At 45.2% G+C, this 24,627-nt stretch overlaps 1 protein-coding gene across 1 annotated transcript in view; it reads right to left on the bottom strand.

Moving 5' to 3' along the window:
• The window catches only part of LOC138453097 (small ribosomal subunit protein RACK1-like), a 269,185-nt gene that overhangs the window by 119,588 nt on the left and 124,970 nt on the right, over positions 1-24,627 (bottom strand). Inside the window, exon 5 of the mRNA XM_069605613.1 lies at positions 10,354-10,500. Within this exon, the coding sequence (XP_069461714.1) occupies positions 10,354-10,500 (147 nt within the window). The remainder of the gene's footprint in view (positions 1-10,353; positions 10,501-24,627) is intronic.

Raw genomic sequence — 24,627 nt, 5'->3', positions numbered from 1 at the left:
TTGTACGCCTTTCACAGAGCTAGGCGATGGCCATTGGAGGATGGCATCCACTTTTCGTGAATCCATTCGGACTCCTTTAGGTGTCAGGATGAAACCAAGAAACTTGAATTCTGTGGTATGGAAAACACACTTTTCAATTTTCGCAAATAGTTTGTGCTGGCGCAGTTTCTCGAGCACTGCCTTAACATGCCTTATATGTTCAGTTTCCGAAGAGGAGTATTTCAGAATGTCATCGATATATACGACGACACAAAAATCTAGGAGTTCTCGAAGGACATCGTTCATGAAGTTTTGGAAGGCAGCAGGGGCGTTGCACAATCCGAAAGGCATTACTAGGTACTCGAATAGTCCATATTTGGTACGGAAGGCAGTCTTCCATTTGTCGCCTTCTTTTATTCGCACCAGATGGTAAGCCCCCCGGAAATCTAACTTGGTATATATGCAGGCCTCCTTTACTTGGTCAAGAAGTTCGGGGATCAGGGGCAGAGGGTAACGGTTTTTGACAGTTATCTGGTTCAATGCGCGATAGTCGATACAAGTTCTGAGGTCGCCTTCTTTTTTTGGCACGAAGAACAGGGCCGAGGATGCAGGAGACTGACGGGCGAATGAAACCATTGGCTAGGTACTGATCTAAATATTGTCGCAAATGAACATTTTCAGGTTCCGTAAGAGCATAAATTCTGCTACACGGGGGTTGTGCACCCGGCATCAGATCAATTTGGCAATCGTATGACCTGTGAGGGGGTAGCGTGTTGGCCTGTTCCTTCTGGAAGACGTCTTGAAACTCCATGTACTCCGGCAGTAGCTGTAAAGTGACAGGGGTTACTGTAGCCAGGCCTATCTTTGGATAACAGGTTTGTGCGCAATCAGGAAAGGTTATCCTCTTCGATCGCCAATCAATTCGAGGATTGTGTGTTTCTAACCAAGGGATTCCTAGAATTACTTGCAACTGCGGGGCCTTGATTACGTCAAACACAACAGCCTCCCGATGCCCGTCCTGACCTACTAGTGTCACCTCTGCAGTGGAATGTGTTACTGGCCCAGAGGCAATTTCGGATCCATCAACTGTGGTGATGACTTCTTTAGTGGTTTTTGGACGAAGAGGGAGGTTGATCCTAGAAGCCAATTCATGATCCATATAGTTTCCAATAGCTCCACTGTCGATGTATGCCTTTATAGCATGCAACTGTCCAGGCTGTTCCGGATTCACAAGGATCATTGGCATGATGAATTGCGAGGTCTGAGAGTCAGTTTTCAGGCTCGACAAGTGGACCTCTACGCTTGTAGGGCGTGGTCTTTTCCCGAATCCGGTTCCTTATGATTCTTATCCGCGGCTCCTACCATTTTCTTGAGTGGTTTCACCGGGCAATCTCGTAAAAAGTGTCCAGAAGCCCCACAATAAAGACACAATTGCATCTGTCGTCTTCTTTCACGTTCCTTTTGAGATAACGGTCCTTTAACCCCTCCAATTTGCATAGGTTCGGTAACATCGGCATTCTTGGGGTTAATGTGGGTCTTGTCTAACACGCGAGTCTCAAACTTGGACCGATCTGCTTTTCTATTTTGAAGTCTATGGTCTAATTGGACCACTAAGTCTATATATTCCATACAGTCTTGGGGTGGATTTACAACTTGGGCTAGAACATATTTAAGTTCCCCACGTAGACCTCGATGAAATAACATGATTCTCTTATCCTCTAGCCACCCAGTCTCCACTATCAACCTATTGAAGGTTGCGATATAGGCTAATAGATCCTGGTTACCTTGTCGTAAGGACAGAAGTTCGTTGTCCAGGGCCTGTCCCTGAGAGTGCCGAGCAAATAATCTTTCCATGCCTGTCTGAAAACCTTGAAAGTCTCGGAGTATCGGGTCGTCTTGAGTGACCAGTGGAACCGACCAATCTGCAGCACAGCCACTGAGATATGATAATACGAAGGCTACTCAGGTTTGGTCATTAGGAAAGGCCCCCGGTCTGCAAAGGAAGTGTAATCGGCATTGATTCATGAAAATAGCAAATCTTCTGGGGTCCCCCGCAAAACGTTCAGGTGGGGCCAATGGCATATTTCCCGGTAGATTAATTTGCACAGGGTTGCTTGAAACCATTGGGGCGGGAATACCCCCCGAACCTGGTAGAGGAGTTTGTCCAGCTTGACCTTGCAACAACTGCCTGGCAAGGTCATCAGTTTGTTCCTTAGATACAATTAGTTCCCTCCTGAGAGCGTTTGTCTCCTGACGTGCAGAATGCACTTCGGCCCGTAATTCCCCCAATAGGTGGGCCAGCTGATCGGTTTCGGAAGTCTCCATAGCGTCCGGGTGGGAAATTGTAGGAAGGCTTCGCGTTCCGTAACGCTCACCTGACTCCCACGGAGACGCTGACCAGGCCTGGGCTGCTGCGGCCTCTTCTAAGGTGATGCGCAGGACTCGGAACACCGACTGGGCCGGACCCCCAAACCTCGCCTGTCTGATGCGTAGGAAGATCTTTCTGTAGATGGGGAAAAGGATTTTAAATCACCTGTGGAGTGACAAGTCGATCCCCTCCTTTCCCCTTTTACTCTCTCTTCAAACCACCTCTGATCCTTCCCGTTAATTCTCACCTTAAGATTTGAAATGACAAGCTCTCCATCCTGCTTCTGGTGCAGGGGTGCGGTAGAATCCAGTTACTTCACTGGTTATCGGACGGGCATTCAGGTCCAGTTGCTTCACTGGTTTTTTGGATGAATAAGGCGCTTTCGTAAGTATATGACTTATCAAGTTCAAGGGTTGTTCTCTCTTCCTTTTTGGCCTTTATTTTCAATGGACTGCTTTTAGTCTTTTAGCGCAGGTGCAGAGCGAAGATTCCACGTAGAGAAGACAATTCGCTGTGGATAATTCAGGTGAGCTTATGTTGGGGTGGTTTTCTAATGTCTGTATGTTCACCCACTAATGCGCGTGTTCTTTTTTCCCCATAGGGGCCGGGGCGCCGTACTGCCAAAAGGTGTGCCGACCCAAGATGAGGAAGGATTCTCCCCCACCAATCGCCAGGTAAGCCTTCTGGCAAATCAGTTTTTTCCCAATGTTTTCTCTGGCTCACCTTTTGTTCTTCTCTTTTCCTTCCTAGGTGCTGGAATGCAGCGGAACGTGCGGATGGTCGTAGGAGTACGGAATTCCTTGTGGACAGGTGAGTTGAGCGCAGCGCTGCAACGAGCAATGTAAGGAATCCAAAAATAATGTCTTTTCCTTTAGGATCGTCGGCGTGTTGGCTCCGGATCCCATGCAATATTCACCTTCTCTTCCTCTCTTCTTCCTTTTAGGTGTTCCAGGACTGAAGCAGGCGTGGCTGGAGTCAGGATGCAGGAGCAGACACGGTGAGCGTCCAGCTGCTAGGAGCAGAGCAACGCGAAGCGTGAGCTGCTGTCTGGGCGTGGCTTAAATAGCCTCAAAAGAAGTCCCAGGTATGTATCCTTCCCCAATCAGGTATGTATCCTTCCCTGACCACGCCCGAGTGGCAAAATAGTCCCACAGGTAAAGTAGTTCTTTTCAGGCCTCAAAGAGGTCTGGATCTGGCAGCATGGTCTGCATCAGGTAAGTCCACCAAAAGCACTCCCTTTATGAGCCTGGCGCCTATGGCGCCAGGCCTGATGTCCAAAAGGCCCCTATTTGGGGTTGCTGGACCTTCCCTTGGGTACCTGATGTGTGCTTCCGGGGCTGCCGGTCTTGGACTGGCTCTCCGGGAGTATGCATCATGACACCTATTCAGCTGAAGAGTCTATTGTGTTGACTGTCAGCAGAGCAGGGTGCCACTCTGCATATGGTTAACAGAAACCTGTGATCTCCTTGTGCTGTTGCTGGTAAGGGCTGGTAAGGGCAGGTGGGAATGCTTCCCGTGGACAGAGGCCTCTTGAACTTTGATTAGATCAGATTGCCTTCTGATGTGGGGCCTGGGAACAGTAGGTGTTAAGAATTCTCATTAACCAGCAAGGCTTTGAAGTTTCCAGCTAACTCAGGTTCCTTGTCAGCTCCTGAAAGACAGGCCTCCTGTCAGAGTTTAGACCGCTAGCGCCGGTTAGTGTCGAGCGCCGGTACTGCACCCCTTTTTGGGAGCTGTCTTGAATTAATACATTTCAGATTTTGAACAGCACCATATTTCTTTGCACTGGTTTTTGCTCTGTGTGTAGCCAAAGGATAGGGCCTGGCAATGGTCTCTTGTATTAACATTAACAGAGGCAAAAATGGATGGCAACCTATTTTTCATGTTTTCCCTGTGCATTTTCTGGGGAGTTCTGGCCATTATGATGTTTTCAATGCCAGTAATGCACATTTCTGTGGTAGGGCTTGGATGCATGGGTAAAAACATCCCACAAGCCCCCACCATAGTCCCTGGGTTCCCCCATCCCGTTCCCATGGCTCAGTGAGTATGTGCGGCTGGAACTAAACTGAACTGTCAAAGAGAAACAGGGTTTCCCGTTGACAGTTCAGCCAGCCCAGGAGCACTCGATCAGCTGGAAAAAGCAGCTGAGGGAGTGCTCACTGTTTCACTGGGCTGGCTCCTTAGCTCCTCCATAATGGGTGAGGGCCACTGGGTGGGCGCCCCCTCGCCATTTTGGATGAGGATTGAGGCTCGGACTGGCCTATAGGGCAATGCCTGTACCAGAAATGTAAAATGTTAGTGTGGGCCAGTCAAAATGGGCCACCATTTCAGCCAATGTGGACCAGTTTGATGAGTTACTTAACTATGCAGTTAGTAATTTTGACCATTATTGCTGAATATATCACAATTTGCTTACATTTTAACACAAAGCACCCTCTTGGGTACTATTGAAACAGTGGGCCTCATTACAACCCTGGCGGTTGCTGTGCCGGTAAAAGCGGCACGGCTGCCGCCGGAGTTGCATCCGGGTCCGGCACCCGCGAATGGTCAATGCAGAGTTAGGCAGACCTGATAATTGCCCTTTCGCGGGTGCCGGTACCAGAAGATCCCCATTTCCATTGAGGCCCATAGGGATCAATGGGAATGGGGAGCTCAGATGCACCGGCACCGTTAATAATGGTGCCGGTGCATCCAACAAGCTGCGCGAGCACAACTCGTACTATGGCAGTACGGCAGCAACGAAGCCGGTAGCATATCGGCACCGTTGTTACCGTACCGCCATAGTTGTAATGAGGCCTAGTCTGTGACTAAAGGAATGAATATCCATTTACAACTGCGGGACACTTTTTCATTGTTCCCTGAGACAGTTTCATGCTTCAGTGCGACCATGTGAGCCACCCCTGCCCATTTCTTCCAATCTAAAAAAAAAAAAAAAATTTATATTTCATGCTGAGCTCTCAGGGCCCCCAGGGATGCACCCGCGGACCCCTGGGGGGTCGCGACCCACAGTTTGAATACATTAACTTAACGGAAGCTATCCTGGAAACTCCATGTAATTGGATAGATCTCTAGCACTGGGGAAGTGATAGAAAAAGGTGCCAATGGTGGGAATGCTTGGACGGTGAAGAACAACATTTGGAATACTTTTTAGGACAAGAATCAGTATATGATAACCATGCCAGTCATATGGTAAAGAACAATGGTATGCCTTGGAAATAACCGATACGTTATGACACGGCATGGGCATATGATGGCAACAGTTGGCAAATAGATTGAGTACATCCGTATGAGATCCTAAATGTTGACCAAATGCTTTTGATTGTTTTTTTATAGTTGCATAATTTTTCAAGTCATTGGGAACAAAGTACTTGACACGGATATTTGGAAAAGGAGAAGGCATATAAACACCAACAATTGGGCAAAGTACATATGGATGATGATGTAAACCAATTTAAACTACACACACATCTAAATATTAGCAGGAGTACAGTAGAGCTCGCAAAACACATTTGTGGAAAACACCTTGCAGTTTTGCAGATCTCACAAAGGGAGCTACATGCTTATGTGATGCCACTAGTTCAAGGGCATAGCACATACTTTAGTTAAAACCGGAGCACAATGCTTTATACAGGGCAGAATGTTGCTACCAGGAGGGGAGTGACTAAGAAAGAAAAAGTTACTCACCATAGTGACTAATGTACTCCTAATCCATAGTCCCCTTTCTTCCATACTTGTGGGATTTTCCATCCATTGAGACCGGACAAGAGCCCTTTTTTGTAGCATCCAAAAACATTGTTCCCCCTCCCCCCGACTTGTGCACATGGTCAGTGCATGTATGGATCCAGCTCTGCCTTCCGGAGCCTCACCCAGCGCATCGCCCTTCAGTCCTTTTCTATCACCAAGGCCACTAGACATTTTTATTTTAGAGGGGACGGCGCGAAAGCATATGGAGGAAAGAGGACCATGGACTAGTAGTAGGTTAGACATTATGGTGAGTAACTTTTTCTTACTCCTACATCCCGTCCCCTTTCCTCCATACTTGTGGGAGATTCACAAGCCCTGATGTATTGATGTATATAGCTCATGGGTGGCTGCAAGATTTGGAATATTCAGTCTTCTTGTTGCTACACTCTCTTCCACCAAAATGCCAGGTCACATTCCTATGTCATAACCTCAGACTCAAGGAAGACGATGCAGATGATAGCATGTCACTGGTATAATCAAGTCCCTGCGCCTGTAGAGGCTTCCCCCCTGGTTAGTTATCGATCGCTCGTATGCCTCATGTAGTGCCATACTGTCTGACCTTGCCCCCACATGTGTTTATCTTCCCATTGTGAGACATCCCTCTGGAGGCATACCAGTCAATTCCCTTCTTCAACTCTTGGCACTAAAGAGCTGTCTTCCCAATGTATGCCATTACTGAGGACCCATCTGTGCAAATCTAGATAATACTTTCTAAAGAAAATGGTTTATAAATAATACATCGTGACAAAAGGGCTTAAATATGAAGTTAAATATGAAGAACCCATCATGAAATTATACAAACTTTTTCAAATGTTAGTTTAATGTTTTTGTTCCAACATTTTGACTACCCTTGGTGCATACATAAGCCCTCAATAAAAGGTCATGTTTTCCCCAAGACGCCTATTTACACATCCCAAAATCGGCGGGGGAGGGTAGAATCTTAGAGCCCCCAAGTGCAACTCTTGGGGTTATGGCAGTCTGTGCCTCAACGGCGGTAAGCAGTTAAAGGGTACGCTGCTTTTATTTCAAAAATCGCTGTGTTTGTTTCGTTTTTCTGAAAGAATTACAGAATTACAGGGTGACCCCCACCCTAATACACCCCTATTCCACCCACATCTCTGAAATCCCACCCCACTTAATCAGGACCAGTGAAACATGCCTTTTCTTTTATACTTTTATACCAATAACCGTCATGAACTCCTTAACTTTACTACTTTCTTCATGTTTTGTTAATTATTTTAAATAACATTTACAATATTGAATATAACAGTTATACTTGTTAATCGTAGTGAATAATTACAAAGCATTCATTTCATAGAATGCAATGTTTAACTTTAAGTAATTAACTGGACACGAGTGGCAGACTTCTGAATACGTTTGCATTCTTAATATTCGTTAGAGTTACTTAATTGGAAAATGTGCCAGAATTACTCTTAAAAACACTGAACCCTTATAATTCTCTTTGCAATACCATAAATACCACTGATGATAAATACAGTTTGTAACACTTGTTAAAACAAAATGCCGCTTGTCCTAATGAACATTAGGAACATTGATTAATGTGTGTAAAACAAGTCGAATCCACTTAGGTAGGTTACACCCGTCACCTATGGACTGATAAATTATAGTATTCCACACCTTGAATTGACCCTGCACACCATCTGTTAAGGTCACAAAAACACACTCCTTGTTTATACAAATCTTTTTTACTCCCTCAAACATCTGCCATTTCCAAATCCCATCATGGCGCGAAAGTTGATCTTCCTTTTCTGAGGTTTTAACCATAGCCCCTCTGCAGTCACTATGCTGCTCTATCTCAGACTCAGAGTTCCTCAAGAGTGGACTATTAAGGTACTTCAAAATGCAGAATTCAGACTTTTGCAACACTTAACCTTCAAGAGCGCACCGCAGCGCTGCCTTCCATGATCTTGACTGGTTTCCAGTGTACAAGGGAATCCAGTTCAAATGAGCCCATGATGCCAACTACCCCTTTCATGGACAATCCATGTACATGCACAATCTTGAATTTAAAAAGACAGGCTTGTCCACTTATGGCAATTCAGGAAGCATTGCAAATGAGGTATTTTGGCAACAGTATCTCCTAACACCAATAATGCTGTAAATACTTGTGATGAAAACTCCCATAGGAAAACCCCACAGATGCCATAACCAAGGTCTTTTGGTTGTGTCTAAAAGTCATGTCTCGACATCCTCACCTGTGGGATACCCCAAAGATCCAGCCTTTCACTGCTCTCTTTAATATGTACACAACACCCTTCTTGGAACTCATTATATCAACTCGGGGCTCAAGTTTCATGCAGGCAGACAATGCACAAGTTATCTACCAATTTAGAGAGAGCTCAACATCAAACCAAATCTAGATCATGCCTGTCGACCTATAGATGAGAAATGCGCAAACTGAATCCTACATAACCAAAAGCAAAGTGATAAGTTGTGGCACCACAACTTCGAACCTCATGCCAACCCCTCTGTCTGTAGGAATGGTAACCTGCCAGTAGCAGACTGCTATTATCAAAAACCTTACACTGACGACTAGCACCCCAACATGGAACCCTCTGGTAAAAGCCATCCCAAGGAGCAATGTCTTCCAACTCCAATCCAGTGCATCATCTAAAACTAATCTTCTGACACAGTACAGTCATTGCACGGGTACTCTCGAGACTATGGAAACAGCCGCTACATGGGGTTCCCTGAATATTTACTGATCAGGCTGCAAAGTGTGGCAGAAACACTATTTTTTAAGACTCCAAAGATGGGAACACATCACCTAAGCCCTCCAAATGCACCAGTGGTCTTGATAAAATAGAGGATACAATTCAAAACGCTATCACCCACTCTGCCTTCCATAGGCAGGGCCAACAAGCCACCACCAGGAAGTTATTCCACTACAAGCCAACCAGAGAGCTAAGGGCCATTAACATGGGCTTAATAACCATGCAAAGTTTCAATCATTAATGCCAGGAAGAATCTACCTTTTCTTTCTTCTCAACCAAGCTATGGAACTCTATTCCGAGTGACTACAGAAGGCAAAACCACCTTGCCTTTAGAAGATGCTTGAAAACCTGGCAATTCAAATGATACCAGCACACTACCCATTAAGACCGGCGGAAACCTAAGCACCATGGAACCATCTCAAAGGAGAGCTACCTGAACTTTTGCATACTGACCCAATCAATCAGAAACATGTACAACCAATAAGGGCATACACCTCAGACCTTATTGATGATTAATAAACATTGACACAAGTACTGTGCGGTGACAAGAACGAGCAATAGAGCAAGCTTGCAAACCGGGTAAAACCAGAAGGGGCAACCTCTTTGGTTACTCTTACCATCATGTCACACATCTGTGCCCAACGCCTCAGGCAAGGAACTCTGGGGATCCGACTGTCAGGTTGGGTGCTCTGCTCCCACCATTAAACGGAACCAGAACATTAACTATGAAATCGGATGCACAAGCGGTCAACAAAACAGTTCCGCCAGAACAAACACCAGGCTGGAATTTAGATGGGTCAGTACGGCATTGAAACTCCTATAACAGGTGTCCTCACAAATCCCTGTCCCCGCTCTCCACCACTAACTGCCTTACTCGCCATCTCTTGCCACCTTACAGTACTCACAGTCTCAACCCTGGCACAGGACAATGATCATTTCACATCGCATGATATTACATCACATTAATTACTGTCTGGCGCAATCTGAGAAGATTTTGTCCTGACACAAATTATACAAGAATTAACATTATTAGTAATTTGTAAAAGCATACCAGGCCAGCAGAAAAAGACATTCAAGGGGCAATTCTAAAGTTCCCAGCCTGCCCAGATAAGCCGCCAAGCTGGAATCTCATTCTTCACTTGTTGCAGGACTTTCAGAAATCCTTCAAAGTCTTCCTTTAAAAGTAAGTGACCTTATATGTACGCCTAAGGACTTTGCCAATCATGACAACAGTTAACATTCAGTGGACATCACATCCATTACAAAAATGTTTAGCTTCAGAAGGGTCCGCAAGACCTCGCTGATCTCGGTTTAACATCCCTTTAGCTGCTGCATTCAGTAGCTCTCCATCTAGTCATGGAAGCGTCAGTGTTAATATCGAGAGGTCATGCACATGTTAACAGATGTATTTCATAAACCAAATAACACCCACCCGGATTAGTTCAGTCACACATGCTACATACACCAAGCTGCACCACACTTTAGTTTGAGCTGACTTAGCCTAGCCATAGAACATGTAGCAAATACCTTAATCGAGTCATCCCAGCCTCCTGTCAGAAAGATGTGATATTCAGAAGGGTGAAACTTCAGGGCGAATATTCTACGAGAATGACCATTCATCATTGTCAGGTCATCACAACTCAGGGCATCTGGGGCTTGTAAGACATTAAGGATCTGTGGAGATTATATAAAAGACTAGTGTGAGAAAGAAACAGGAGCATGCAAAGGAAACGGTACACAATACCTGTTGCATAAGCCCTTTTCATGAATCAGCATTCCTGCCATTTTCTCATCGCAGAAAACAGATATGGCCAAGATTCTGTTGTATGCACCCCTCAATGTGCCTACTATGTCCTTATGGACCCATAGATATAACTCCAAGAGGCGGGCCAGCCTGTGGTATGGAGCATACAAGTGATCCTACGCACAACACTGTTTACTCTGGTTCACTCTCTGAACACACACTAATCAATCATCACCACTCCACCAATGAGATTTTTTGTTATTACTTTTTCAAGTGTATGATCATTGAAGGTTGCAGACTTCAATATCACAGAGCGGAGGGTATAATGTAAGAACGCTGTTCTAATTTGTCAGACCTATTGTTGAAACATAGCAGAGAAAGAAAATGAGGAAAAAAACTAAAATAAAAAAAAAAAAAAGAGAACGAGAGAAAAATAATAAAACCAGAAAAGGGAGAGGAAGTGCAACATTTATTTCATTGATTTTAATCAGCATTAAAGGAACAATGGCTATTATTTTTTAATGTTCCCATGTACTAAACAAGACTCAAATGTACATCTTTGAATGGTAATTATATAGGTAAACAGTGCAGAATGCAAATAAAAAAATGATAAACTCAATAAACTTCGTTATAAAACATGGTTAACCCAAAACCCCAGAGGGCGATTTGCAAGCAAGAAATGTTAGTGAGTACTAACAAGACTTGCGCTTATTATGGCCATGCCCAGCTCCAAAGTCATAACATCATGTTAAGAGATAAACTCCAGGGGCTGGGGTTGCTGTGCTTACCACAGGGTAGGGGAGAAGGTGGGTCTTGGTGACCACTCCTGCAATAATAAGCTCAAATGACAGAAATCTGAAAAGCCTTTAGGTCTCAAAACTGATTTGTGTGTTCGTTATACATGTGCGGTTTTAGGCCACCGAGAAAAATCATTTACTGGTGATGGGGGATTGGTTAATTTAAAGAGCTGCTATTTGGTCACATCAACCATTGTGATTTGTCCTCTCTGCTGATCAAATCCTCTCCCCAGAGGAGCTAAATAAAACCCAGGGCCGAGGTGCATCGACAGACATCAGCCAGTTCCCAGCCATGGATCATTGTGGATCATAGCCACTCGCTGTCGAATCAGCCCGAGAGGACACCTGGATCTCGTCCAGACCTAGATACAGTATTTACAGATTAGTCTGTGGCCACCATGATACACGGGCCATCTTCAGGCTCTGTTGGCCCCAGAAATGACCCAGTAGCCAGGGCAAAAATGTGTGAGTGAGAGTACAGAGCTTAACATGATGTAAGAACATTGGCATGCATATTATCTTCCTGGGTGCTATGAACACTTTCCAGATCTTTCTGGAATTTCTAAGAGCAAATACGTAGCAACATCCTTATAGGTTGGCAGTTTGAACGAACGGATTGTATAGGTTGTCATAAGTGATGCAAGTAAGCCCCATCCTATATTCTCTAGGATATCTACGTTTAAGATATATATGGTGCTGGTATGCTTCAATTTGCCCATTATTATAACTATGCTCCATGTGAGTGTGAAGAATCAGAATCACCCAGAGGGGCGCATTTTTAAAGAATACTATTCAGCGTTTAAATTCAATTGCTTTGCCTGTAATCTCTAATGATATAGAGCTCTCTGTTGCTTCCAGACGCTGGTGTCATGCTCAAATACCCAAAATAAAATAAAGTCTAAAGGAAAGCAGATTTATTCTGTGTAATTCACACTAAAAAAGACAAAGTAACAAGTCGTCAAAACAGATGGAAAGTTCATGCTTAAAAATCTAACGATTATAAATAAAGCAAAAATGTAATAATACAATTCCATTCAATATTTATGTAGTTGTGCTTTAGCACCTTGAAGCGTCTCTTGTGCTCGATGCGATTACCAATAAAGATCCCAGACCAAATAACCGGACAGACTCTGAAAATATGTCAAATACTACTTCATTGTCAATTCAATAAAGTAGAGCGAACTGACGAACAACATACTGATGCTCGCACAATCACAAACAAACTTGATTACACAAAGGTTATATACCCGAATATGCGTAATCTATGACATCATTCTACGTGGAAAACTACAAAACCTATTGAAGGGAAGGATTGGTTAGGGGAACATGTACCTATTGTATACATAGGGGATAGTACTTCATTGGCTACCTCTTATCTGTAGGGCATGCCTTGAACTACCTCTGACTATGTACAATACTAATTATAGCATAGAAAATGGCAGCAGATTGGTTTATGCAACATTGTATCGCACGTTGCCCTGTATACCCTCTAATTGGTTGGCATGCTCACCCAACTTTGGACATTGGGATTGTTCGCAGCATGTAATATTACTCCCCACTTTCCCAATTAGTTCATCATTTCTCATCAGTCCAACCATAAGCCAAAGTTTCCTGTCTGCAGTTGACCGTGTAGTCTTCTCTCTGTTCTGGGACATTCGAGGGAGTGAAAGCGCATCACTTTCTTCATCCGGGGCTTAATGAATAGCCATTGTTTTCAACTTATGAATCGCGTGTGGGGAGACCACAAATTTGTCAATTTCAACCTCCTATTACTGCTATTTGATTTACTTGTACTGGGTGTTCTTGCTCCTCCTGGCTTCACTCCATCTTGTAGGAGCTTTATTCATTGTTATTTGTCCAATACTTGGCTCTTGCAAATATTTTCTTCTTCTTTAATCTAAGAGAAATATGTTTTACATACATGTCTTATGCATCTGCCACTCTTTGTGCTTTGCAATTATTCCTTAAAATAGCACCCTTGATCCCAAGCAACAGACTTCTCTTTCTGAACACAAAGCTGTTCCTCCAAAGCCTCCTAACTCTGCATCCTTGGTCTGTCTCTGAGGTAGCTGGAATTAATCTTAACACGAGCCGGCGTCATCTTCCTATCATGGGCGTCCTAGCCACGTTGTATTTTCCTCTATAGCAAGCTTCTATATGGCTCATCTACCCTGCGTTACTGCATATTTACACTTATTGGTCAGAAAGTTACTTTATCTTCTTTGTATATGTGATTACGTGACCATTTCGTAGATATTTCTCTTGTCATTGCAGTTACATCGTCATTCTTAAGTAATTTCATATTGTTTCAGTATGTCCTCACATATCGTCTTCATGACATCACTTTGCCCTCGTCGGATTTCACTCTGCGCTACATGATGTCAATTGGAGCGTGCCGACATCCTTCAATTCTTTCACTACAAGGATACATTTATTCAGTTTGGTTGCCTGAGTGAATATCGTCTCTCATGCACTCAATGCTGTATAGGGACAACACATGGGGTCCCAAATACAGCTCTTCTCCTGCTGTTCCAGTATGATGGTGGTTAGTGGGTGGGAGCGATGGAAAACACAACCACTTGCTCCTCTAAATAGTCATTAAAAAGACTGTTTCTGCAGCTATATGTGTTGCACTACCCTTCAGGCCCTTACACAGAAGCAACAATGGGATTTTATTCATCCATGAAGAAGGTTATTCTGATTATACTTTATGTTTAAAAGGCTGCGGAACAGTCCTTTTTTGGGGGGGGAGGGAACTATGTATTGTTTTTATGACAACATAAACCAACAACACATAACATAACAGTTCACCACAAAATAAAATAAAAAAGGAATCCACCTTCCGCCAATACCCCAAATCATAAAACCTCATTGCCTAGAATCTCAGTTCGGATGGGTTGATGCCCTCCCATGTCCCGTATCCCCAACCCCAACACTCAACATAGCACAGCAAATTAACAGTCAGTAAAGAGATCCATGATCATCCCCAAACCCTGCACAAAGTCCTTATTTTTTGCCCACACATTCATTCCAGCAAACTCAGCCGTGCAGATTCATTTAACACAAATAGAACATATAGTCCTCAAACATCTGGACGGTGTGCATGCTGTGGTAGTGTATGGATAAAGTCCAAATCAAAATCATGATAGCAAGCTATCTCCTCCAACTATTCAGCCTTCTTTTGCACCAGCCCCTTCCACCACGCCACAGCTATCCGTCTCCAGGCCAGAATCAACAATAGGGCCCCTAGTTTCCTATACGTTCTGGCCAACCTCATAGTCAAACCAAACAGTGCCAACAGAGGATCCACTACCACTCTTTCTTAGAGTATAGCGGATAGTCACAAATACCTCCCCCCCCCCCAGAACAACGTAATTGTGGAGGCACCTCCAAGACAGGTGCTCAAAATCTGCCTCGGCAGCCTCCCTCCACTGGCTCCCCGTAGCTGCAAGGATCAAGTTCAAAATCCTCTGCATTGTCCACAAGGCTTTCTGGGGCCTGGGACCTATCTGCAAAAATGCTTACCTAAATATTGTCCTTCTCGAGCCCTCCACTCATCTACCTCCAACCTTCTGCGAGTGAGCCGGTTCTCCAAGCAAAGATTTGGAGGGAAATCTTTATCCTCAGCAGCGGCACCCCTCTGGTACAGTCTCCCTGCCGCCCTCCATCTTGAGCCTGATCTCCTTAAGTTCCAGAAACTCCTTAAGACATTCCTTTTCTCCTCTTCCTTCTCTCTGCCTCTACCCTGCTAACCTCTCTCCTCTCCATCCTCTCTATCCCTCTCCCCCGCAGCTTACTGACTGGCTTCTGGATGTACCTCAGAGTCTCACAGGTACCCGGCACCCTGGCCAGTCCTCTTCGCACTTAGCTCCGGGCCTGCACTTGCCTCATCACTACTGCACTTGGTCAATTACCCATGAGAGTGGCATCTCTCTGCACTATCCCCAGTTTCTCACTGACTGGGTGCACTTACCCCCACTGCACTTGTTCACCCCCTTCACCTTCCCTCTCCTGTAGTCTGTGCACCTGCATGATCTGAACGCACCACGCCCTTGGTGATCCTCCATCTACCTTCACTGTATCCCCTCCTTGCATGGTGACACCTAATGCACTTGAAAAACTACACCTGAAAAGGAAATGAAGACACGCCTGAAAAAGTAAAGAAACACAGCCTCCCTGAAGATTGATGGAGTTATGAAAACGTGCGTTTGGAGGAGAAGCTAATGCAGGAAAACTTGACTAGCAACAGAGCGCGTGCCTTGTTACTAATTCTTAAACATCGTCGTCAGACCTACTTGCTGTTATCTAGGCTGTTAACTGTAATATATGCACTTACTCTGCCTTGCAGACTTGTATCATTCAGAAATTCAAGGGCTCTGAATGATAGTAGTTTTTTCCCCTTGTTCCCTCCCTCCTGGAGAGCTTTGAAACACTTGCCTTGTGTACAGGTGCTTTATAAACAAACATTACCAGACCATACCATTACATCATAGGCACTCTCCCGACACCTCCGTGTAGTGTTTATGCAACTTGGATGGAGCATAATATGTCTGGTTTACGTAGTTAAAGTGCATCTGCTTATACCAGGTTATTGAGTGACACCCTCCCCCCAGAGTCTGGGCCTTGATGTAGTTCCAGTCCCCATCCTCAATCTCCACTCCCAGCTCTCTCTCCCAAAGGACACCCCCGCCTGCTCTTAAAGTCTTCAAACTCAGGAATATGTTATTCACGTAGAAGTCTCCCATCCGCACAATTCCCAGTGTATTTACTAGAGCCATATACACCCGTTCATTAGTAATTCCCAGCCCTCTAATGTACTGAACTGGCAGTGGCGAGGACAACAACCTCTCCACCCTGATTTTATCCACCAATCTCCGCCATGTCATACATGTGCCACCCGCCTCCGATTGGCCTGTCCAAGAATCTCCACTCACAACAGGTGTGGCACAACTAGCGATCTCTCGAAGCTTACTGATCTCTCCTCAAACCAAAAGAATAGAAAGTGGGCTTGTGCTGCCCAAAAGTAGTGTTCGAAGTTCAGGAGTGTCAGACTGCCCAACCCCCTCCCCCCGATAAGATTGTGTAAGCACCTCCCATCTCACCCTCGGGACGTCCCTGCCACAGAAATCTGAGCAACATTACCTGTAGTCTCTTAAAGAAGCATTTGGGAAGAAGGTAGATTTGGAATAAATAGAGAAATGTATTTAACGCCACCCTTTTAATGACCGCAACTCAACCCAGTAGGGAAAGTGGAATCTGCCCTTTATCTGCTCCAGTAGCCTGTGAACAGCACTGCCATAGTTTTCCTTGAACAAGACTTCTGGATCCGGTGACATCTCTATGCCAAGATGCATAGCGTGAACAAGCTCCCACCTTAACCCATACTCACCAAAGGGCACTACCCTCGCCGTTGGAGGGAATATCCCTGATTTATCATCATTTTTAATCCAGACAGTTCTCCAAACTGAATTATTTGCCTCATTACAGGGTAAAGATTTTCTCTAGAATTTTTCAAGAGCAGGGCTATATCATGGACATAAAGGCAAAGGATAACCATGTGCTTAGTAGAAATGAATGCCCCTTTCTACAGCGAATGGCTCAATAGCCGGCACAAATAGGAGTGGCGAGAGAGGGCAACCCTGGGTGCTGACCACTCCCCATTGATGGCCATTTTTGCAGTGGGGGAGGTATCTAATAAGGCAACCGAATCAAATGCCATCTCGGCATCTAATTAAACCACAATTGTCGGCACCCCCTGGACTATCACCTCGAGAAGGCAGTGTAAAGTCATAAGTAGTATTCCTCCAAGGGATGAACCCTGACTGATCCGCTAAAACTAAATTGTGCCTGAGGGGGGAGGATCCTGTTTGCAAACAATTAGGCCAGAGTGTTATTATTCAGATTAATGAGGGATATAGGCCAGTATGAAGAGCAATTCTCCCCTTGTTTCCCCTCCTTTTGCAAGATGCAGCTTCCCGCAGTGTCAGTTGATGAATCCTGCGAATCTTCTCAAAATCCCTGCCAAAGGTCTCCTCCCAGGTGACCAGGGCGAGGAAGTGGCTACCTCATTCAGACACTTGGGCTGGTATTAGCCGGGTGGATCACCTGGGATGATACAGCCCCTAAAGGAAGAGAGACAGTATTAATCTTCCTCAGAGGGAGAGATTTCTGTGTTACCAGAATATGTAATGGCTGGTTGTCAGAATGTGGTTTCCTTCCACAAAGCTATCCATCTTGTTGGTTATAAAAGCCGTCATAATCAACATAGGAAACTGAGGATTACGGATCTGATTCTCCCTTAATGTGGGCAACTTTATGAAGGGAAGTCTTACTCTTGATATTCAGATTTGTCGTAGTAAAGACTCTGTAATTAACAGGAGAATGATAGATGTGCAGATCAGAACATTAATACCCTACATTTTGATGAAACTAACTCGCCTTAAAGTTTGAACCCTTTTAATAAAATTCTTTTGAAGGTGTAATTAATGATGAGAGTAAAGTGAAGTGAAGCCCCACAATGCCCAAAGTATTGGGATGAGGAAGTGGGACTCTGAGGTACTAAACTACAAGAAGCAGTCTAGTGGTTTTAACCGACCCATGTCTCAGCGATACTTTAATATATAAGATCCCCTCAGGTGCAGGCCATGAGAAGTATGAGGTGGAGTGTTTGCAGAGACTCCACGTCGCTGTGACAGCAGAAGAAGAAGGGAAACTGAGTCGCTGGAGCTGCCGCTATTTACAGATCAGATGGCTGTCCCGAGAGGGTTTCCAACTTTAATGGTTGTAAATGCAGAGGTTACACAGCAGGAAGCATTGTGAAAAGCTTTCCCCCAGGAGAGAGAGGCTCTCCTTATTGCAGGCTGTGCTCCGGGTGCCTGCGAGAACCAGAGTGGAACGCTCCTTTACCAACCGGTGCAGGCCACGGGAAGCAAACGAAGCAGTGTGCCGCGCAGGAAGAGGCAGAGGAAGCAGAAAGCACTGTGGCAGCTGAGCGAGCGGACGTGTATGCAGCAACAAGTGAGTTCGCCACTGTTGGTTAACCACGGTACGCTCTGTAATCGTCTGCTGGACAGTAATAGTACTTGAATACCAAACTGATATAAAAGAAGTTGAAGTGGCATAATAAGGAAGTTGCAAACAGACAAGAAAGGAAAGGTTATAAAATTGTATCTATAAAGGTCAACATTATTACCAAAGCCAAGAGAGTAATACTGAAACAAGTCCATTATTACCCTTATTGTCAAAGTGAGGAAGAAGCAGTACTTTAAAAAAAACATCAACAAGCATTGTCTAAGCCAAAGAAGAGCAAATGTGACAGACACTGTCAGCCTTTGTTTGATGTAAAAGTGGAAAAACAAGAGTGGCATTAAAGAAGCCCTCCCAATAGAAAGCATTCAGAGGAAGAGTTGCATAACCTGCATTGTATGTGGCAATCACAAGAGTGGAACAAACAGCAGCAAACAGCACCAATGTGTAGCATGCCTTCCCAGAAGAAGTATCACATTTTGATGTTGTTGAAAGTCAAAAGACTTCACCAAACTGTTTGAAGTAAACTTTACCACAGAAGAACTTGTAGTAGTGTTAAGAGTTTTTTTGTCCTGGCAGGCCGGATTTCCAGGATAGGGATTTTGTAGTGGTAGTCCTGACAGGTTATTGGACCAGGATGAAACCATTGAAGTGCTGTGTTGTGGTTAAAAGTTGTGAAGAAGTGGAAAGATCACTTAAATGTTTCATGAAAAATTGTGGTATCAACCTGACAAAACCTTGTTGTTGTTGATACAAATGAATTGTTGAAGTGTTTGGCTTCCTAAGGAGAGGAAGTTGGGTTGAACACTTTCGCTACAAGTGGAGAGATAAAGACTTGTCATTTTAAGTTCAAGTGAAAGATATTTGGAGCAAGAAGAACTATATTATCAGAACTTGGTAACAAACCAGAACTTTCCTATTGGAATTTTTGATCCAAAGTCCTGCTTTGAATCTGGGGAAGGGTATCTAACCCAGGTTACAAGGATGTACAGTTATTAGGTTTATGTTGAACATAACTGTTATTTCTGTTGTATTTGAATTGCCATATACTCCCTTTATGAGTTTGCCTGCGTGTAAGGGACAGATTCCTTTTGTTATAGTGTTTCCTTTCGTTTATTTTGATAGGCAGGGAAATCCTCTTTACGTTAGGGATGGTGAGGCGTTTGTCAAAATGGCATCTTGTGAAAACACTTTACAAAGTTTTCCGCCTCACATTTCTGACCCCACACACGGTGGAAGGGCGCCCTGCTGCACCACCTCCTGAAACACTTTGAGCAAGTACAGAGCAGGTACGGAGGCATTATATGGATGTAGGCCTTATGAAATTCTCCTGTGAGGCTGTCTGGTTCCGGAGAGCTCCCAGTAACCCCTTGATCACCCCCATCATTTTGTCCAAGTGTTCCCACTGCTCTGGTGACAATCAATACAGTTCTACCCCACACCCCAAGATACTGCTTTATGCTATCCTCAGAGAGCGTCCGTTTGGATGAGTACAGGACACTATAGTATTCTCGGAACTCTATCTCCCTCAGGGTCAGTCGTTTTTCAAAGAAACAAGCTGGGGGTAGATCTCCGTCTTTGGCTGGGGCTTCCCTCTGGAACAGCCTAACTGTTACTCAGAAACTTGAGGAGAACCATCTCCGGTTCCAGAAGCACCTCAAGACCTTCTGCCTTTGCCCCTCCTTTCCCCTGCTGATCTGTTCTCCATCAGCACCATGCACCTGGCCAACCCTCCCTCTTCCGGACCCACGTACCTACTCACCCACCCGCACTGCCTCCGAGCCACCCCTTGCACTGCGGTCTGTATCTGTACCCATACAGTCCCACCTCTTTCTTTTTTTTCCCCTTCCAGCACTTATTAGACATACCCCGTCTGCTGCCTTAAACACAGCACTTGACACTTGCTGGCTGCACTACCACCGCTTGTTGCCTTTATTACTTATTTATTGTTATGATTTATCTGCTTTTCCTTTCTCTGCACTTTCTACTTCTCCCCTGCTTCTTTGCATATTTCCCCCTTTCCCTCTCCCATGCACTTACGTGTTATCAATGTCACTGGGCCTAGTAAGATTGTTGTTTTTGTTCTCCTCTGTTGCCCTCCCTTGCCTTGTCGCACTCTGAAACACTTGTGTACGAGCGAGATAGAAATAAAATATCAATGCTTCTCCAATGTCAGCGGTCCTAAACACATACTCCACCGGGAATTCTTTACATGATCGAACCTGGGTCAGTATCCGCTACGCCACCAGGAACCATGCCAAAATTCCCACCGTGTTCTGACCCTCCCCATACTGTCAAACCAGGGCGGATCTACACAGGTAGCGAACCTCTCGCAGCGTGTTTGCCTGGAACTCGTCAAGCTCCTTCGTAATGTCAGTCAAAACCACGTCTCCCCCTCTCCTGATATAAACACTCTACGTCTTTCAATTTGTTTTCATTGGCCTCTAGGTCGGCCCATAACAATCTCATTATCCGTGCCTCTTTCCCCAGACACATGCCATGAACACACTTGAAGGTTTCCAACAAAACTCTGGGGGATTGTACTGTACCACTGTTGGAGGCAAAAAAGGCCTGTATGTCTGCGCACAACATATTGTGGAAGACCATATCCTTAAGTGCTTCAGACTTAAAATGCCAATTTGCCACCCTCCCAACCAACTCAGGAATGAGGCACTCCAACGTCACCGGAGAATGACCCAAGAGTGTCCTCTATAAGATTTCACAGGGCCGCAGGTGCACCCCAAATTGCCTGGACACCAATATGAGGTCTATACGGAAGCCAAATGGTGTACCAATGAGTGGAATGTGGACTCTCACAGAGTGGTGTGCTGCATCCGCCCTACATCTATGAAGCCATATATTGTGCACATTTCCAAGACCCTCGGGCAGGCTATAGTACCAAACTAGTGGACCCGTCAAGTCCCTCATCTAAACCAGTGTTAAAATCTCCCGCTCAGAAAATCAGGGAATCTGCAGTCTGGGATAAATGGGATGCCACCCAATCAAAAAACCTGTGGTCATCGGTAGTCAGAGAGTAGGTGTTGAGGAGAGAAACCTTCAGCCCTTCAAAGTATCCGGTCAGCAGCAGTGCACTACCCTTGTTGTCTTTGGTCATCTCTAAAAGGTCAGATTCTATTCTCTGCCTCATCAAGTCTGGCACCATGTTTGTCTATCTGTAGTTATATCAGATCCACCTTAGTGTCAAGGGCATCTCATTTAGTGTCCAATTTCCCTATAACTTCCTTGAGGTGCAGAAGGATTTCCCTCCGTGCCCTCTGCTGCCCCTGCCGCACCTTTGGAACCTCTGGGAGGGGGATCCTATGGCATCCTGGACTTTATCCTGGCCGGCTGCCCTTCAAAGGTTGGGAGACGCTGGTTCTCGTCACCTTTCACCATGCTGGCACTCCGGTTCACTACCAGGGTCAATATAGCACCCCCTCAAGATGTCCCTCCTGGCGCCCACTGCTCTGTGCCAGCCAGGTGTCTATGTTTACCGCTGTATACCAATAGCTAAGGCTAATCCATAGACCACATTTTCAAGTATGCCCCTCCCGTCCCCCAGCCAGAGATCCCCTCTCCTCTTGGTCTCCGGCCAGAGAACCCTCCAGTAGTGGCTCCCACTCTCCTCCTCAGACCCGGAGAACTCCAGTAAGATGTACAGGCTCCTGCCCTTCTGCACCACATTGTGGCCAGCACTCCCAGTCACCAACCACCACTGTCTTCTCTCTGGTGGAGTGAACACCACCAGCCCCCACTGAGGCCGATGTCCAGTTTTAACTCCTGTCTCCACATCACTTTGCCCGGCCTACTGTATTATACAGGCCACCGGAGCCGCACTACTCAATGTGCCAGCTCCGTCCGCTGGGTGGGCGAAGATTACTGCTGTCCCTTATAATCTTGCAGGGACTTCCAGCGGCTCGCTTCGCTCATGTGCAGGAGGTTGCTCTCTCAGCTAGTGCTGGTATCACCACTATTAAAGGGCTGGGGCACTGTGGGTCATCCTATCCCACCTCACACTGTTTTGCCGAGCTACTCACTGCGTCACTGTCTAGCGAGCTCTTCCCCCTACACTGGCCGGCCATTCTCTGCCCAATCGGCACCCTTGACTCACTCAAGCCAATCTATTTTCTGCTGCCAGCTGAGCCCTCCCAGGCTGGGTCTTTAGGCCTACGTGCCACTCTGACACCACCTCTGCTGTTACCAGAGATCCTTCGATCTATCCAGGCTGTAATACTGCTCCAACTGTTCTGTACACATTACAGACGAGGTGACACCAATTTGCAGGTTTGTACTCTCACGGGAGTCTCAGGATGTTACCAGGATATTGGGATTGAGCGAGGAGCACACACCGAAGACACCATGCTGCTTGGGCTCTCGAGCGCCCTCCTGCGGCACAGTCCCTTGATGTGTGCCTGTCCATGGAAGAGAAAAAGACCAAGCAGGAAGACGTGCTTTTTAAAGCTGTATGGAGTGCCTTACATTAATGCGCAAGCTACATGCCTCCATTATTACAGATCCCCTTTAATATTTTGATCTACAAGAAGTCCAATACCAGGTTCAGTGATATATATTTTTTTTTTTAAAGTTCCATATTTGATATGTACTTCCTTGATAGTATTAACAGGATTGAACTCTAGAGGTCAACCGATACTGAATCGAAACTAAATCCACATTTTACAGTATATTTTGAATGTATTGTACTTGCCATTTATATAGCTCCTTTTACCATTATTATGGTCTCAATGCGCTGTTAGTGGGAACGCCTTCGGAGGACTGAAGTCCAGAGTGTTGGCGGTCCCGGGGTAAAATTAGGATGCGTGTGTGCATTTGGCCAAATAAGGCTTAGCAGGGCTGCTCAGGCTCCAGTAGAGAGCAACTCAATATAATAAAGCACCTCTATCTGGCTGTTCAAATATACCTGCGAACGTGGGCCCGAATGGTAACCTGGAAAGGACACTTGTGTTTTTCTTAAACAAAAAAGCAGGAACAAAATGAGGGTGGATTCTGGAGGAAAGGGGGGTTTGCCAAACCAACACTTTCGACATGTGCTCTGTAACAAAAAAAATGGTGTCAGTAGTTACAATGGGGGTGGCTTCTGAGATCAATAGCTGAATAACTAAATCATGGATATTCCAACAGTGGAGCATGTAAGATTCTGCTGTGCACAGTCCAGACACACCAACTGCCGGAGCACGAAATGGCAACCACCCGGAAAAAAAGTTGCATGCAGTCTGGAATGTGCCCATGAGAGCATTCTCATGATATCTTCCTTTGGCACTGGCATTAGGAAGATGGTTTAATACTATACAGTTGCCCGTTCGGATCCCTGGTGGTATTGACAGCAAAGGATGCCAGTGAAAGTATGCTTTAAATAAGGAAGACTGTTAAGGCTCAAAACCATGCCCAAGAAAAGTGAGGTTTATTTGCAAACTCTAAGGCCCAATGGAACTCTTCAGAAAAATGCAAAATATAGCCAAAGGAATATATTGTGGTATCAACAGAAAGTTATGGCCATATTGATTTGAACATAAATAACGGTCCCAAGCATGGCATCCACAGATTGATCCTGAGATGGAACACAAAGGCTATGAAAGCAGCATTCTCTCAGTTGCGGGTTCCATGACATTTCGCCAAAAGTAATTATTTCAATGTAATGTACTTCGAAGTGATTACTTTGAAATTTCACCTCAATTTGATTTTTAAATTAATTTGGGTGCGCTCTGCCACACACCCCTTCTCTTCACTATTACTCCTAGCCCATCGCCCCACCCTGTTTTACCCCTTAACCCAGAATTAATATTTATCGAAGTCATTCTGAAGTAATTACCGATGTTGAAACCACGGGATACCCAGTTGTGACACGCTGGCATGAACCTCACTTAGAATGGCCCTTTGTCCTTCCAAGTGGCACTGACATTTCATCTCTGTGTGAAGGTGGACTTTGACAGGTTGGAATGAACCCAGAGCAGATTGTTGCACCTGTGTAGAAAGGCGCCATTTAGGTGGGGTAATAGGAAAGGCACTTTTTGTGGGGAGGCAGGAAATTAGTGGCGCTAAGGCAGATCGAGGGATTGGAATACAGTGAGGATCACTGCTATCGTTTTCGATCTCCCCGCATGCTGAGATCTGCTACCAGCAACCCCACCAGAGGCAAAGTACCCTGCGAATTGCTGCAAAAAAGGGAGGCCACGGGGGAGATGCCCTCTTTGGAGGAATACACCAATCGCCCAGTAG

This window comes from Ambystoma mexicanum, chromosome 4p, assembly GCF_040938575.1.
Source record: "Ambystoma mexicanum isolate Mex_15411 chromosome 4p, UKY_AmexF1_1, whole genome shotgun sequence".
Taxonomy (NCBI): Eukaryota; Metazoa; Chordata; class Amphibia; order Caudata; family Ambystomatidae; genus Ambystoma; species Ambystoma mexicanum.
The sequence above is the reverse complement of the archived record's forward strand: the minus strand, read 5'-3'. Positions and strand labels throughout refer to the sequence as shown.